Here is an 18,186-nt window from a genome sequence, read left to right as displayed (position 1 = left end):
GCAAACTGTAGTCTACTAGATTCTGTGTACTGTTTTTAGGTCCAATAAGTAATATCTCTGTCTTATCCGAATTTTGCATATAAAGTATTTGTCATCCAATCTTTTACATTTTTAACACTCTGTTAGCTTAGATAATTTAGATAAGATAGTGGAGTATCATCTGCAAAACAATGGAAACTAAGCCTGTATTTTCTAATAATATTACCAAGAAAAATAAAATAAAAATAGCAGAGGACCTAGGACGGATCCTTGTGGCACTCCATATGTTACTGGTGATAAATGAGATGACTCCCCATTTAAATACACAAAATGGTAGCGATTGGTCAGGTAGGATCTAATAAAATGATATTGGACACATAATAAGGATACAAACTGATCTGTTAGAGACTAATAAACGACAGAAGTGCAATTATAACATGTACAACATGTATTTGGAATTTATTTAAGGCTTTTCATAACAAATATATTCATCTAAACTGCACACCACATACAAGGCAAAAACTATGAACACAGGAAGTATAGAGTCTGATTACATGCCAGTTTCATACCACATCTTTCAACGCTAAATCACATCATTCAAACGACATGCAACAAAAAATATTTCTCTAATAGGACCAGTTGCATGTTTTTAAAATGATGCCCGAACACAGCAATAGTAGTCACTAAATATTACTTAGGGATCACAACTACTGTTTTTTTTCTTGAATTATTCTCAGATTGTAAAATAATGAAAACGTATCATAAAAGACGTAACACAAATCTCTAACATGAAGCTTTGAAAAGCAGATTTATAAAAACATTCGATCTGAAATGTGGCACAGACAGCAATAACGTGCATTAACGCCTTCTCACATTTAGGGTTTGGTATTCGATTAAAGCTAAAAAAAAAAAAAAAAACGAATAAAATAAAGCTCAGAGCTGTAACGTCTCTCTAAGAACGTCCTCACATTTGGAAAGCTTTAAAGCATGTGATTGTCAAACCAGACACATGCAGCTGTGTAAAAGCCACAGCAAACATGCAAATGATAAACCATCCACAAAACATCACGAGCTGCCTTGGATCCATTCCTTTAGCATCACTGCATCATCGAGGGAAAGGAAGCCACTTCTGCAGATACACACTGACATACACGTGATTATTATCTAACTAAAAGGGTTAAAAGTCAAAACGAAACGATATTCCATAGTGACATTTTCACACATTATTATTTGCTATCAGTGCATTAACCTAACATTACATTTGTGTTAACTGATGTAAAGAGTTCAGAAAGGCTGATTAAGGATTCCTAAAGCAATGACTAAACAGTTTGTGGAAGCTATGTTCCCCATCCAGCTGGCCTCGATGATGTCACCGAAAAGGAACCTCGTTTTAGAGGCGGAGCAAGTGATTACATCTTCTTTAAATTAATATTGCTCATTAAATATTTGATATAGAAATGTAGTTAAAACTGTAATAATCTGAAATATTTTTAGAATGTAAAATAACGGGTTTCAGTTTGAATAGATTTTAAACTGTAATTTATTACGGTGATAATAAAGCTGAATTTCTGCTGATTAATATTCGTGGGTAAACCAGAATAAATTAATGCATTAAATTGTTCTAAAGTGACAGTAAAGAGTTTTCTAATGTTATAAAAATTATATTTCAAACAAATATGGTTCTATCGAAAAATAAAATACATAAGAGTTTCCACAAAAAAAAAGTCGAGGAAACTGAAGACTGAAGGAGTAATGATGATAAAAATTCAGCTTTGCGTCACAGGAATAAAATACATTTCAGAATACATTCACATGGAAAACAGCTATTTTAAACTGCATTAATATTTCACTATTTTACTTGTATTTTTGATCGAATAAAATATATAAAGAGAACATTTGGCATTTTTAGTGTAAATGTGATGTCATGTTAACAGTATGATATGCAGACGCTGGCGCAGTGTTCATTACAATGAATAAAATAAATAAATAAATACATCAATAGATTTGCGTCGGATTCGCGCCGCCGTTACTCAGGCCTGTTGCGTTTCCGTAATCCAGCCGTCAGATCTTCTGGAGGTTTCTGAGCGACTGTAACATCATCTCCACCGATGTCGGCCGAGTCCTCGAGGGACGGCATACTAGAGTCACTCTCGCTTCCCTCCGTGCACTTGTTCTCCTCATCCTCGTCTTCCTCCAGCTCTTCCTCTCCCTCAGACTCAGGCGTGAGCTCTCGGGGATCACGTGGCTGTACTTCAGCCTGCGTTTGTGAATCCTGACGAGTTTCTGGAAGCCTTTCGGATGCGGCCAAAGTCTCGATGAGTTTGTCTAGATTGCGCTCACATGTCGGCTCTAAAAGAAATAACCAAGTGATTTGCATCACCATACACCACAATGCTACAACAGTGCATCCAGTCACTTAAAAATGAGTGAATGTCCAACATATGAAATAAAATATAAAAGCAGGCATCACTGAAAATCTCAAGTTTCCTACATGCACATATTCACAAATTTACTGTAGCATGGCAGCGTGACCTACCTGATGTTGGCCAATTCAGAGCTACTTCGTTCATCCCACTAATTTGTTTACAATGTTATTTTTAAAGATCTGTGAGCTGCTTCATTTACTGGATTCGTCTGCATTAGATATGTGTAAACTAAAACTTATCACTGACATGAATGCAAACTCACATATAAACGATATGCCTTAAATTAGGATTAACATTAATATGGAAAAAAAAAAAAGTCAATGTCATTCTCAGTACTGTAATGTGAAAAATTATTACGTATTAATTAAATTGATAAATATACATAAATATGGACAAATAATAAAAATGTAATAAAAATAGGTTAACATTATATCTATTACCTAAGTGTTTGTTGTTCTTCTCAATTGAATACAATTGAAAAAAATGAATTAAATAAAATTTAAAACAATAGTTTGAATAAATAAATAAAAAATATCAATTAAAAATAAAAATGGATAAATGATAAATAGATATATTATCTGAGGACTTGTTGTAGTTTTAAATTGCCAAAATATTTTCAATTTTTAAGAAATTATTTAAATTAAAAACCGATAAATAGGGATAAATAATAATACAAACAGCCAATTAATAATTGATTAATTATTTAATGATTTGTTGTACTTTTAAATTGCCTAATTGCAGATTTAAAATGAAAAAAATATTTCCATAAAATATGTGTGTGTGTGTATATATATATATATATATATATATATATATATATATATATATTAGATAGACAGATAGATAAATAATAAAAATGAATAAATAATAGATGTTGATAAATAATGGATATTATATAACGAAGGATTAGTTGCTTAATCTCCTACATTGCCTGATTTTAATTAAATAAATGACTTAAAATGTAAAAAAAAAAAATGTATAAATAATATAGAAAAACAATAAAAAAAAATATATATATATTATTAATGGATTATTATATAAGATTTTTTGCAATTCTAAATTTTTAAAAGCACTTCAAACAAAAAAATCTAAACGGCAATACAATTTTCAATAAATGTGGCACAATGGTTTCAAAAACATTATACCACAGTAATTGTATACTGCAATTAAAAATATTATATTAGTATATAAGTATACAAATTATTTACAAGAAGCATCAAAACCAACAATAATTCCAAATGCATTCTGGTGCTGAGAATGTATGGGAAACTGTATTTAATTGCCATACAAATAAAGTAAAATACAAGCAATTCAATCATTCATTTATTCAATTAATCTTCGCTCTTTTGGCTAAAATGGATGTTTTTTAATGAAGCTGTGATTTAACTGTGCGTGACACTTGTTCCCATGACTCGGAGCGATGGTGTTATTGTTAAAGCCCAGCGGCGAGAGTGAGCTGTTCGTGCAGTGCTGTGTTAATTGTGTTTACCTTCTATCCTGATGCTCGGACACTCCATGCCTCTCTTCTTCATTATCTGCCGAATGCAGTGCAGCTGCGACATGATCTCGTTCTTCTGCTCCAATGCAACAGACTTCACACTGCAGAATAAACAGCAGGCAAAACAACAAACCACACACGACCAGAGTGTATTTCAATCCGCAGGTTTCTTTCTGCATAACCAAAAATATGAATGTGCTTTAACCAAATGCATAGTTGCATGACTCACAAACCACGTTTATTTAAAACCAAGAGGTTTGCATGATTTTCATGTGCATGTGTGCTCTCACCAGTTGGTGAGCGGGTCCAGCTGGGTCAGGATGGAGTTGAGCATCTTCTCGGTTTGAGTGAGTCTCTGCTCCAGCTCGTTCAGCTGATTCTCTGTGGAAGATGACAAGTGCATCAGAGAAGTCTCTCTCTGAATATATAAATAAATGGTGGCGTTTCTAAAAAAGCATCCTCATTGATGCACACACACACCGGTCTCCGCTGATTTTTTCACTCCTTGAGCTGTTTTGGCTTTTTGAGCTTCAGAATCGCTTGAAGATTTAATCTGCAAACACAAAAATGAAGATATAACAACTACGATTTTTTTTTTTTTGCACACTGTATAATGAAGTGTATTTTTTCATGAATTGTGCCTTTATTTGTATCACTATCAAGTAGATTTCCCATCCAAATCATTACTATTAAGGGGGAAAAAATACTTACTGGCTGTTTTACAAGAAAACACTATTTCAGTCTTTCTTCAAAAAAATTATTTTCTCTTTTTGTGTGAATTTTAATAGAAATTTTTATAACTTTCAAAAAAAAATTTTTTTTTTATTTACTAAAAAATTAAAAATAAAATAAAAAAAATAGTTTGTAAATATTTTTGACGTAATAAAACATTATTAGATTATATTTTACAAGGAAATACTATTTCAGTCTTTCTCTTTTTTTCATATTTAATTAAATTTGTTAACATCTGCTGTTTTTCTTTTGATTTTTTTAATTATTTGTACATTTATAAAGTTTCAATATGTTTTTTTCTAATATATAAAATAGTATGTAAACTGTAAAAATATATATATTTTCAAATTTGCAAAACAAATTCCTGGAGTTTTTCAGTTAACTAGATTACTTTCTAATCTTGAGTGAAGTTTACTAACAATTTCTGAGTGAAAATTATTTCTACACCAATCATTTTCTAATGCATAACAACAAAAGTCATCACCTTTAGAAACTTATACGCGGCGAAGAGCCCGACACCGATGGCGTAGATGGGCATGAGGGTGAAGACGTAGCCCTTATTGCTGTTAGATTTGTATTTGTCACTTTTCATCTCCTGCTCCATGAGTTTCTTCATCTGCTGCATGTTCTCCACGCTCTGAGACATCTGCGGTGCTGCGCTCCTGTGAAACTGATTCTGACTCTTTACACTTCCAGGACCGACCCCGGGACCAGGACCTGCAGAAACACACAGACCCATCAGCCTTTAAACACACATCCTGGGGTTCTGCAGAACTAATGTTTATTATGCTCAGCTTTATGGATAAAAACAATGACAGCTTGATCTGCACATCTATTTAAACAGTTTTGAGCATGAAAATGTTGTATGCAATGGCTTTATGAAATGACAAACACACACAATGACAACAACATATTAAAAAAAAAACACAATATACAGGTAAACCCAGAGCTAGAGAGTAAACAAACACAGCCAAGGTTGGTCCGCTCGGGTCCGCACCTCTCCTGTTGGATCGCGGCTCGAACGACTGACCGTCTCTGCCGCCGAACATGCGCGGGAACAGCACGAACACCAGCAGCACCGCGGTGAACGCCATGACGAGCTGCTGCGAGGACGACAGGACCATGTCTGCTCGAGAATTAATTCGGTTCAATCGCATAAACGAGGGCGAGTCCCCCTTCACCGTTGATCAAACGTCTTCCTCGGTTTGTGCGTTTGAGGGACAGAAGAAGTCTCGCGAGATTACTGCCCTCTACAGGACTGGGGTGGAATTACAGCTCAGCACTTACTTGACGCTCGAGCGCGTCGTTCAGTTATTTTACCAGTACTGTTCACAACAGTCCGTTATGCTGTTTGAGATTACAAACTGGTGTTTGTCATCATATTATTATCAATAGTGTACGGTGGCCGAGACATCAACGCGCTGCAGTTTAGGAAAACACATGCAAAAGTATGGGAGGAAATTGAGACTCCAAAATGAGATGCACTAAAAACTATCCATGTACTGCATACATTTTATACATGTATTTTACTAACCACAAACATATGTCTTTCAATTTGTGTCTGTAGAATTCGGGATTAAATGATTGTTCAGTGATTTTACAAATACAAACATGTTTGTTCTGCATTAATTGCTGAAGAGGTGTGAATGAACGCTTGAGCCACAAATGCACATTTGAATCACTATGACAATTTGATACAAACTATAACATTTGTGTTCACAAATATGTCTCTGCAAATTGGACTTCCAATTTGAAAGTAACAGGAAACTGGTGTCTGAAAAGAATACATGTATGACTCATAGTAACAACACTAGATTGTGAAGATTCAGTGCATTAAAAACAATACAATACAATCCTGCTCAGGGGACACATTTGGCAAGCAGCGGACCTGTGTGCATACATCTACAGACACTCGTGTATATCTATAACCTCGATCCATGTATATACTCCTACACACACTCGTGCATACATATAAACTCTCTGCATACAAACACACCTGCACATACTCGCATGTACATGTAAACATGATCCATGCATACAACTATTAAACACTCCTATATTTGTTTAAATATAAACAAATCCTACACGGCGCCTCATATTTGTGCACTTTATTTACTGTACCGATATGTTAAATAGGCATTTGAAGCTTTATTGCATGTCAGAAACCTTGTCTTGCTAAACCACTGACAAAGCCCATTGATCTAACGGTGCTGATAAGCGCTCCAAATCTAAATTTTGCACGCAGCAATCAGGCATCAATTGACAGCTCTCTGATCCAATGGCATACAGGCATCATTAGTTTGACAGTACCCCATCCCAATGATGTTAAGAGATCCAGTGGGGGTGACAGTCATATTTCAGGGTGACCATGCTAACTCTTTAAATAAACTGCTGGATCTTTATGTTGTGGGCCTGTTTTTCTGCCAAAGCTCCTGGACATCATATTCAGATACATGGCATAATGTATTCAATCAGATACCAAAAGACAAAAAAAAAAATAGTTTTCATTTTGAACGTTTCTATCACCACAGACCAGTTCTTCCATCCTAACGTGTTAGTCTTGCAATTTTGCAAAAAGATTCTCTTCCACTCCTATTTTTTTATTTTTTATTTTTTGCTTTTCTTTTGAACTTTCCAACTGGAGATGTTGGCCACAGAGAATCTGTTCAAATTAGGTTTTAACTCTTTTGTCCTGACTGTCATTCCACACACAAGAACATGGTTTATTACAGTAGCTCTGATATCGTCTGAAACAACTGTTGGTCTTGCTCTTCCTCATCCTCTGCCTCCACTCTTCCCTACTTCTCAGATTGATGGATGCACTCATGCCTTACGAACTTTGAACTGCCTTGTATCCTGTATATTCATATACAGGTGCATCTCAGTAAATCAGAATGTCATGGAAAAGTTCATTTATTTCAGTAATTCAACTCAAACTGTGAAGCTTGTGTATTAAATAAATTCAATGCACAGACTGAAGTGGTATAAGTCTGATTATTTTAGTTGTGTTGATTTTAGCTCACATTTAACAAAACTAATTTCAACAAATTAGAATACTTCATACTTCATACAGTTCATTTACTGTACATGTACTCAATACTTGGTAGGGGCTCCTTCTGCTTTAATTACTGCCTCAGTTCAGCGTGGCATGGAGGAGATCAGTTTGTGGCACTGCTGAGGTGGTCTGGAAGCCCAGGTTTCTTTGACTCATCTGCATTGTTTGGTCTCTTGTTTCTCATCTTCCTCTTTACGATACCCCATAGATTCTCTCTGAGGTTCAGGTCTGGTGAGTTTGCCTGGCCAGTCAATCACACCAACACCATGGTCATTTAAACAACCTTTGGTGCTTTTGGCAGTGTGGCCATGTGCCAAATCCTGCTGGAAAATGAAATCAGCATCTTCAAAAAGCTGGTCAGCAGAAGGAAGCGTGAAGTTCTCCAAAATCTCACGTGTGCAGTGACTTTGGTTTTTTAAAAACACAATGGACCAACACCAGCAGTTCCCCAAATCATCACAGATTGTGGAAACTTAAAACTGGACTTTAAACAACTTGGGCTATGAGCTTCTCCACCCATCCTCCAGACTCTAGGACCATGGTTTCCAAATGAAATGCAAAACTTGCTCTCATCTGAAAAGAGGACTTTGGATCACTGGGCTACAGTCCAGTTCTTCTTCTCCTTATCCCAGGTAAGACGCCTCTGACGTTGTCTGTGGTTCAGGAGTGGCTTAATGAGGAATATGACAACTGTAGCCAAATTCCTCAATACGTCTGTGTGTGGTGGCTCTTGATGCCTTGACCCCAGCCTCAGTCCATTCCTTGTGAAGTTCACTCAAATTCTTGAATCCAGTTTGCTTGACAATCTTCATCAGGCTGCGGTTCTCTCCACACTTTTTCCCTCCAGTCAACTTTCTGTTAACATGCTTGGATACAGCACTCTGTGAACAGCCAGCTTCTTTGGCAATAAATATTTGTGGCTTACCCTCCTTCTGAAGGGTGTCAATGATTGTCTTCTGGACAACTGTCAGATCAGCAGTCTTCCCCATGATTGTGTAACCTACTGAACTAAACTGAGACCATTTTGAAGGCTCAGGAAAACTTTGCAGGTGTTTTGAGTTTTGAGTCACAATATTTTAATTTGCAAAGATGTTGTTGAGAATTGGTGGGTTTTAGTTACACTTTTTTATGATTGCTTACACACTAAAATTAAAAATAACACACAGCTAGTGAAACCTTACACTCAAAGAGTAAAATCTCAGCCCAGATCTGCAAAACTACAAGCACATTCTCAGCCTCACACTTTTTTCAAAACACTAAACACACTTCTCTAAATTAGACACAGAAAATTAACATAATGTTACTTCTTTGCCATTTCAAGACAATGCTTTCCAAAATACTACACATATGAACCTATTGATCAAACACGACCATCTGGTGTGCAGACAAGAAGGACATTGACTGTGAAACTATACGAAGAGATGAAGCTAAGGTGTTAGTTTATGTTCTACTGTATAGTGTATTTGATTTTCAGTGCAAAATGCAGCCTAATTGCAATGATGTACTGGAAGATTTTACGATGGGGTGAGAAATAAGTATTGTCATGAATGTGTAGTACTTGTCTCATGTGTTGCGTTTGGTCATTATATTCATTTACTAAAAATAAAAAACTGTGCAGTGTCTAAGTGGTTCAAACCGATTAAAACTGAATGAACCATGTGTGTGCCACATGGTCCCAAAATTGGGTTTTGTTACATTATTGTAATAGTTTTGAATGAAATGCATCGTCTTGCAAAAGATCTGTTCTGATACTTGTGTGTGTGAATGTGTTAATTGTGTCTAGTGCTTTGACAAAACGAGCCTTGCTTTTAAAATTGTGTCTAAGCGAACATAAAGGGAAGGGGGTAATATTATCTGTAAAAGTGTTAGGGGGCCCAACGATATGTTTTGACTATATCTTGCAAACAGGTAAATCCTGCCCTGTGCAAGTTAAAAGCATTTCTCATTCTTGAGTCGAGAACCGGTTGCATTGGTTTCTTTCGGACTCGTCCGATATAAGAACCGATGAGCTGATGATGCATGATTCAGAGCGAAGATATCGAACAGTACATGATTTCTTACGACTGACACAGCACGTCTGAACAGAACTGCTTCTAGGACAACTGACTCTGTGCTAATGTTATGAGTATAAACCGAGGACTTGGATGAAGGACAATCTGACAAAACGTAAGCGTATTTAGTAACAAATAAATCGCACTGGGATATATATAGTTATGGTTTCTGCATTGACGACAACTATAGGTTAATTCATTTATTTTATATCTTCAATCCTTCATCCAATATGCAAATCATTGCATGTTACTGTATTTGTGTGCTTAGTTGAAAAACTTGTAAACTTTCAGATAATGATTATGATGTTCTAACGGACTGAAGTTATGATTACTGACTTTATATATTTTAATGTGTATTTTCATCCCGGGCTGGGGACGATAGACTTTTTTTTTTATGCTTTAAACGACGGATACAGAACAATACAACAGACATTATAAAGCCAGGAGAACAAAGGATAAAAAAAGCAAAGAAAAGAAATTAATTCACAGACATGTATGGTCTTTACATTACTGACAAACTGACATTTTTAATTGCATTTCTATGTTGAATAGTAGAAAAGTAATTTTCCAACTCTTTATAAAACTCTAAAACAGTTTTTTTTCTTTTTTAGTAAATTTACACTCATGAATATGAAACTGAACCAACAAAATCAATAGATTAATAACAAAAACGTTGTTTTTCACATTAAAATATCCAAAAACCAAATTTTCAAAATTAAAATTAAAATTAAAAAGTACCTTTTCTTTGATAAACATAGAAGCATCAAACCTTTATTTTTTTTACTTAAATACAGTGCCAGAAGATCTGGGGGACAGTTTCTAAATGCAAAGAGCAAAAAGAGCAATTAACATCAATATCCTTCATAAACATACTGAGATTATATTTAACAGGATAGAATTGATGGATTATTATGAAATAGATTTCTTTTACCTTGTTTGTTACAAAAACATATATGAGGTAATAACCAAACACTTTCCCACTACAGAACTTATAGATATGAAAAACAAAACTGACCACATACTGTATCAGTTAGACTGACTATGGGCATATAAACCAATATCACATTTCTAAATAAGGAAGCAATACCAGAATTAATTGTAGAGAAAATTAGAGAATTCCTTGGGTGTCACAGGAAAATTTATCAAATGTCATGTACACAAATGACAAACAACAATACCCCTATCAAACCAGCTTTTCTGTTTATAAAATTCAACGATTGTTCCAAAGATAATAGCGCTGGAGAGGAAAAAATGTGCTTATAGATCAGTTTCCAAGCCGAAAAAAGCTTGAGCATGAAAGGCAGATTGCTTCTCAATCTTGTAATCACACATTAGTAAAAAAAAAGAAAGACACCAAAGTTGGTCCAAAATAATTTTAGGAATAAAATTCCACAAAGATGGTTTGTTCAAACAACATTTTAACCAATTAATTTTGAGAGTATTAGTTAAATCCAGAAAGTTAAGTCCATCGTTTTAAAAATAATTTATGACAACAGATTTACAAATGCAGTGCACATGGATTTAAGATATAAAGTGATCAATAGTTTTGTTGTCTAGATATATGGTCGAAGCAATATGTGTTAGTATAAAAATCCTTCTGCTTTTGACAGAAAACTCTACCTCTAAGGCTGCACGATATACTTTATGACTTCACATCATTATTTCATCGAGAATGATGTCACATGATGTTAAACTGAAGAAGATGTTTTCCTTATTTGCCGGTGCTTTTTCTATTTGTTTTCTTCAGTTGCAGGTCTCTCGATCGTTAACCCGCATAGTTTGTAACTCAAACATTTTTACGGTTTACTGCACTTGTTATGCTTTAAGTTATTTCCTTGTCCACATTTACGCCTATAGGTCCGGCGCTATAAAGCAGGCAGTAACAGGTCAGCAGGGTTTTTCAAACTAGTTCTGCGAGCACCCCAAGCACTGCACATTTTCTGTCATCTATGACACCTGATTCAACCCATGTGTCATGTGTCAAAAATGTGTGGTACTAGGGGCACTTGCAAGACTGGTTTGAAAACCTCCATAACATATACCACCAGTCAAGACAAAATACTATCATCGTTGTTCATTGCATATAGTTGAATTGTCACTTACCTGCAATTAAAAGCCTTTCGGTCATATCTGACCGGAGAATTTTTACATTTTGAATTTTTTTAAATCATAGCTTCACAAGAATGGTACGAAACTAGGTGACTTTTATGGCACTTTGTATGTTAACAACAAAAGAAAATTGAGGGCATGATTCGAAAAAGCTAAATGGCCATAAAAAAATAGTCACACTCATGGTCTTCGGTCAAAAATGATGACCATAGGAAATGAATGGTAAATGGGGAAAGAAAGTACATAACATTTTTATGTGTAAAATCTACAAATCTCACACAATGCAGAAAAAATTGCACAGAAATGAAGGGGTGAGACTCTAAAACATCTAGAGTGCAAAAACGGATACATCCACTCACACACACTTCCTTACACAGACACACACGTACAGAATTATACATACTCAAATAAATTGGTATGGTATGGCTATAACCATATAGCCAAAATGATTCAGAAGAGTGAAATAACAGGTTAAAATCAGATCAGACTCAGAAGGATTTAGCTCGGATAAAGCATTCCTTTTCATTTTTGTAAAATTTTTATAGAAGTGTAATGTTTTGTGTAACAAAGTGTTTTCTGTGTTCAGGTCTGTAGTAATAATAATGCAAAAAAAAAAAAGAAACTACACTTCAAATCAACATTTAAACCAACAAAAAATATAAAACTTGTCAAAAAGTAGTGCCAAGTTGAAAAAAACATATAGAGCTTGGGAAACTACGTCACTACGCATTGCATTCTGGGTAGTCGTGGCCATTTTTTGGGACACACTTTTCAGTAAAAGTGAAAGTGACATGACATACAGATCAAGTGTAAGATTACATATAAAGAAAAACTCAACAAGGAAGCAAAGATGCGGTATTTAGAAAAAAATCAAGACAATCAACGAACTCAATCTGCACGAACACAAAGAGTGGTCGGATGATCTTAAAGAGCTGCCGCTCGTAACCTTCCCCAATGTGTTTTCTTACCTTGTTTGTAGTGTCAGAGCGTACACCTCTGATCAGTTTAAAAATGATAAATCTCTCGAGTCTCACCTGCAATTTACAAATTGTGGGTGCAGAACCTACAAATTTTCCGCGTCAACGAGCGGAAAACTGTTGTCTGCACAAAGGTATTGAATTAATAAATTTTAACAATTGTCTTTCTATGTACCCTTTTCACTTATTACATTATCTATGTTCTTGATACTTGAAGGCTACTGTACTATACTTGAAGGATACTTGAAGTGCACTGAACGTATAAATTAAATAATCTTCCTTTTTTTCAATTTTCACTGCCCTACCTGTGGTCTTGATACTTGTTTACCTAATTACCTTTTATGTGTTACACTGCCCCTTTACTTTTTAATATGCGTTATTGTAAACTGTACAAATTAACCTCAGTGTGTTATGATGCACAAATAAAGAGATACAGAATTGATCAGTTTTGCCGTTTATTACTGTAACAGGTGGTATGCAATATGCATAACACTGATAATGCAGGAGATGTGGTTCATGCATAGGTAACATTTAATGTAACGTTAAGTCTGTCAAATCGATTAATCACATCCAAAAAAAGTTGTTTATATAACGTACATTTCTGTATATTTATAAATATATATAAATGCACATACATACGTGTGTATATATCAGACCAAAGGGACAATCCTTCTTTTCCTTCTTACTGCTGCTAACCAAGCTCTTTGACGCCGCTTTGTTAACTCTGATATCAAGGTGCGGTTTTCCAGCGGGAAAGCTGAAAAATCGCACTCCATTCAAATTATTTTTCCATGCCGGTCATGAGTACGAGTATGGCAGTTAATTACACAACCAGCTTTTACCATTGTAACTTATTTTTTAGCTCTAGATAGCAAACAAAACAGTCTATTATCAATCCAATACAATACATACAGCAGCGTCCGTGTCCCAAAGTCCCAGAATGCATTGCGTTGCTGACGTCATGTTCCCAGACTCTATTATGAGAATAAAGTCAAAATGTTTCGAGAATAAAGTTGAAATGTTTCGGGAATAAAGTTATAATAGGCCTACTACAAGAATAAAGTTGAAATATTACAAGAATAGGTTGAAATGTTTCGAGAATAAAGTCGAAATATTAGAAGAATAAAGTCGTAATACTACGAGAATAAAGTCGAAATTGGCCTACTACTGAGGGACAGGAGAAGTCTCGCGAGATTACTGCCCTCTACAGGACTGGGGTGGAATTACAGCTCAGCGCTTACTTGACGCTCGAGCACGTCGTTCAATTAGCTTTCAGTTATTTTACCCGTACTGTTCACAACAGTCTGTTATGCTGTTTGAGATTACAAACTGGTGTTTGTCATCATATGATTATCAATAGTGTACGGTGGCCGAGACATCAACGCGCTGCAGTTTAGGAAAACACATGCAAAAAAAAGTATGGGAGGAAATTGAGACTCCAAAATGAGATGCACTAAAAACTATCCATGTACTGCATACATTTTATAGATGTATTTTACTAGCCACAAACAAATGCCTTTCAATTTGAGTCTGTAGAATTTGGTGTAGAATTGTTCTGCATTAATGTATCATAAATTGCTGAAGAGGTTTGAATGAACGCTTGATCCACAAATGCACATTTGAATCACTATGACAATTTGATAAAAACGATAACATTTGTATTCACAAATATGTCTCTACTTGAACAAAATGCTGCACATTAATGTAATTATTTTGCATGCATCTATGAATCATTTTGAGTCTAATTGCATCCCATACAAAAGTGCCAGTCTGGTTTGGCTCAGCTCAGATATCAGAAGGACGGTGTGGACTGCTGAGAAGATCAGGGTCGTTTCGCTCGCACTTCATGTTTGCACCTGAATGTTCTTAACTGATGAATGGACATCTATCCCCTGTTAAAAGTCATCAACAATCCGGCACAGAGAAAAAAAAAAAAAAACATTCGAAAATTTTTCGATAATACTCGAAATTCTATAATTTGAGGGACTGTCTCTAAAGTTACACGCGATATTGGTATAAACTTTTCTAAAGTCAATAGCATTTAAGGAGAAAGACTTACAGTCATAAAAAAACCTGTAATGCGTTCATCTAGTTGTCAGCTATAATGCACACCTTATACATTTTTAAGATTTATTAAAATAAATTGTAAATCATTTAGTTTTAACACTTTCAGGCACATTCCTGTTAAATCTTCTTTCTTTTCTTTCTTTCTTTCTTTCTTTCTTTCTTTCTTTCTTTCTTTTCTGGCTGTTAACGTTAATAATGAGTTTTAATGTCGGAAATAATTTCACCATCACAAACGCATCTAATATTCTCTCTGAAAAGCTCGATCCATGCATATACACCTACACACACTCGTGCATACATATAAACTCTCTGCATACAAACACACCTGCACATACTCGCATGTACATGTAAACATGATCCATGCATACAACTATTAAACACTCCTATATGTGTTTAAATATAAACAAATCCTACGCGGCGCCTCATATTTGTGCACTTTATTTACTGTACCAATATGTTAAATAGGCATTTGAACTTAGCTTTATTGTGTGTCAAAAAACTTGACACACAATAAAGGCCTGTGAGAGTCTGTGTAAGGATGGATTCACCATTTGAGAAGATTCTCCTCTCGCCGTTTTGCAAAGAAGGACATTGACTGTGAAACTATACGAAGAGATGAAGCTAAGGTGTTAGTTTATGTTCTACTGTATAGTGTATTTGATTTTCAGTGCAAAATGCGGCCTAATTGCAATGATGTACTGGAAGATTTTACAATGGGGTGAGAAATAAGTATTGTCATGAATGTGTAGTACTTGTCTCATGTGTTGCGTTTGGTCATTATATTCATGTACTAAAAATAAAAAACTGTGCAGTGTCTAAGTGGTTCAAACCGATAAAAACTGAATGAACCATGTGTGTGCCACATGGTCCCAAAATTGGGTTTTGTTACATTATTGTAATAGTTTTGAATGAAATGCATCGTCTTGCAAAAGATCTGTTCTGATACTTTTGTGTGTGAATGTGTTAATTCTGTCTAGTGCTTTGACTAAATGAGCCTTGTTTTTAAAATTGTGTCTAAGCGAACATAAAGGGAAGGGGGTAATATTATCTGTAAAAGTGTTAGGTGGCCCAACGATATGTTTCGACTATGTCTTGAAAACAGGTAAAAAACAGGTTTGTTGTTTTTTTTTAGGAAATTTACACTCATGATTATGAAACTTAACCAACAAAATAAATAGATTAAAATCAAAAACGTTGTTATTCATATAAAAATTTTCAAAATGAAACTGAGTACCTTTTTCTTTGATAAACATCGAAGCATCAAACCTTAACTTTATAAGATCTGGGGGACAGTTTCTAAATGCAAAAAGAGCAAAAAGAGCAATTAACATCAGTATCCTTCTTAAACTTACTGAGAAGATATTAAACAGGATAGAATTGATGGATTATTTTGAAAGGGATTTATTTTACTTTGTTACAAACACTTGTGAGGCAATAACCAAACATTTTCCTACTTAGTATTTCTAACCAATTTAGTCCAATAAGCAATAAAGCAACCTCCTTTAAAAATAGAGAACGAATAGATTTGTCATTTTTAGTCTGTGAAAAACAAAACTGACCACATATTGTATCAGTTAGACTGACTATGGGCATATAAACCAATATCACATTTCTAAATAAGGAAGCAATACCAGAATTAATTGTAGAGAAAATGAGAAATTTCCTCGGGAGTCACATGAAAATGAAAGCTTACAAGAAATTCATCAAATGTCATGTAAACAAATGACAAACAACAATACTCTTATCAAACCAGCTTTTGTGTTTATAAAATTCAACGATTGCTCCAAAGAAAGTAGCGCTGGAGAGAAAAAATGTGCTTATAGATCAGTTTCCAAGCCAAAAAAAGCTTGAGCATGAAATGCAGATTGCTTCTCAATCTTGTAATCACACATTAGTAAAAAAAAAGAAAGACACCAAAGTTGGTCCAAAATGATTTTAGGAATAAAATTCCACAAAGATGGTTTGTTCAAACAACATTTTAACCAATTAATTGTGAGAGTATTAGTTAAATCCAGAAAGTCAAGTCCACCGTTTTTAAAATAATTTATGACAACAGATTTACAAATGCAGTGCACATGGTTTTTCCATAAAAAAAAATGTAATAAAATCTGATCAATAGTTTTATTGTCTAGATATATAGTCGAAGCGATATAGATTAATTTAGAAACTTTTACGGCTGCACGATATACTTTACGACTTTCATCGAGAATGATGTCACATGTTGTTAAACTGATGAAGAGGTTTTCCTTATTTTTATTTGCATGTGTTTTCTTCAGTTGCAGCTCTCTCGATTGTTAACCCGCATTTTAACAGTTTACCGCACTTGTTATTCTTCTAGTTATTTCCTTGTCTACATTTACGCCTATAGGTCCGGCGCTACATATAGACAAAGCAGGCAGTAAAGGTCAGCAGGGTTTTTCAAACCGGTTCTGAGAGCACCCCAAGCACTGCACATCTAAAGCTGGTGTGTCAGATGAGACATACAAAATATGTGGTGCTAGTGATGCTTGCAGGACTGGTTTGAAAACCACAGATCTAGGGTTTTTAGGAGGGGACTTCATAACCTGAGGGCATGATTCGGAAAAGCTAAATGGTCATAAAAAATAGTCACACTCATGATCTTCGGTTAAAAATGACCTGAAATGTACTTGAAATGGGGAAAGAATAAATACAGAACATGTTTATGTGTATAACCTACAAATCCCCAACAATGCAAAAAAATTGCACAGAAATTAAGGGGTGAGACTTAATCAACACACCAACTCACACATGCATGGACACACACTTGTACACACACACACACACACACCTATGAACTGGTGTGACTGTAATACTGCAACTATGTAAAAAAAAAAAAAAAGTCAGATGTTAGGACTTTCACTTCACTTTCATATTGTGCCTAATAAAAAACTGTGCAGTGTCTAAGTGGCTCAAACAGATTCAAACTGAATAAACCATGTGTGTGTCACATGGTCCCAAAATTGGGTTTTTCTTAAATTATTGTAAAGTTTTGAATAAAATGCGTCGTCTTGCAAAAGATCTGAGATGTTCTGATACTTGTGTGTGTGAATGTGTTATTTGTGTGTAGTGCTTTGACAAAATGAGCCTTGTTTTTAAAATTGTGTCTAAGCAAACATAAAGGGAAGGGGGTAATATTATCTGTAAAAGTGTTAGGGGGCCCAACGATATGTTTTGACTATGTCTTGCAAACAGGTAAATCCTGCCCTGTGCAATTTAGAGCATTTCCCAATCTTGAGTCGAGAACCGGTTGCATTGGTTTCTTTCGGACTCG

General features: G+C 35.0%; 2 protein-coding genes across 4 annotated transcripts in view; one reads left to right on the top strand and one right to left on the bottom strand.

Moving 5' to 3' along the window:
* Window positions 1-409: 409 nt before the first annotated feature.
* LOC127979108 (uncharacterized) lies at window positions 410-18,075 on the bottom strand. 3 transcript variants are annotated; one of them, XM_052584282.1, is made up of 6 exons: window positions 16,129-18,075; window positions 5,120-5,352; window positions 4,384-4,456; window positions 4,194-4,284; window positions 3,895-4,004; window positions 410-2,328 (listed from the first exon to the last, which is right to left on the bottom strand). In XM_052584282.1, the coding sequence occupies exons 1-6, from the start codon at window positions 16,223-16,225 to the stop codon at window positions 2,006-2,008; spliced, it is 927 nt and encodes a 308-aa protein (XP_052440242.1). In that variant the 5' UTR covers window positions 16,226-18,075; the 3' UTR covers window positions 410-2,005. The 3 variants fall into 3 exon arrangements, with proteins under 3 accessions (XP_052440242.1, XP_052440232.1, XP_052440221.1); XM_052584272.1 differs by lacking the exon at window positions 16,129-18,075 and adding an exon at window positions 5,666-5,934; XM_052584261.1 differs by lacking the exon at window positions 16,129-18,075 and adding an exon at window positions 5,633-5,925.
* Window positions 9,717-18,186, top strand: part of LOC127979083 (cytidine monophosphate-N-acetylneuraminic acid hydroxylase-like) — a 33,243-nt gene continuing 24,773 nt past the window's right edge. Inside the window, exon 1 of the mRNA XM_052584217.1 lies at window positions 9,717-9,856. The gene's annotated coding sequence lies outside the window, so the exon portion shown is untranslated. The remainder of the gene's footprint in view (window positions 9,857-18,186) is intronic.

The sequence above is a fragment of the Carassius gibelio genome, chromosome A4 (assembly GCF_023724105.1).
Source record: "Carassius gibelio isolate Cgi1373 ecotype wild population from Czech Republic chromosome A4, carGib1.2-hapl.c, whole genome shotgun sequence".
In the NCBI taxonomy this organism is placed as follows: domain Eukaryota; kingdom Metazoa; phylum Chordata; class Actinopteri; order Cypriniformes; family Cyprinidae; genus Carassius; species Carassius gibelio.
Note: the sequence above shows the minus strand (reverse complement) of the source record. Positions and strands in the feature narration are given on the sequence as shown.

Excerpts from the sequence above, each read along its gene's own strand:
- LOC127979108 (XM_052584261.1), bottom strand. The coding sequence starts at position 5,792 with ATGCGATTGAACCGAATTAATTCTCGAGCAGACATGGTCCTGTCGTCC. Across the intron at positions 5,353-5,632 it reads GCCGCGATCCAACAGGAGAG|GTCCTGGTCCCGGGGTCGGT; the intron begins GTGCGGACCCGA and ends GTGTTTCTGCAG. Across the intron at positions 4,457-5,119 it reads CCGCGTATAAGTTTCTAAAG|ATTAAATCTTCAAGCGATTC; the intron begins GTGATGACTTTT and ends TTGTGTTTGCAG.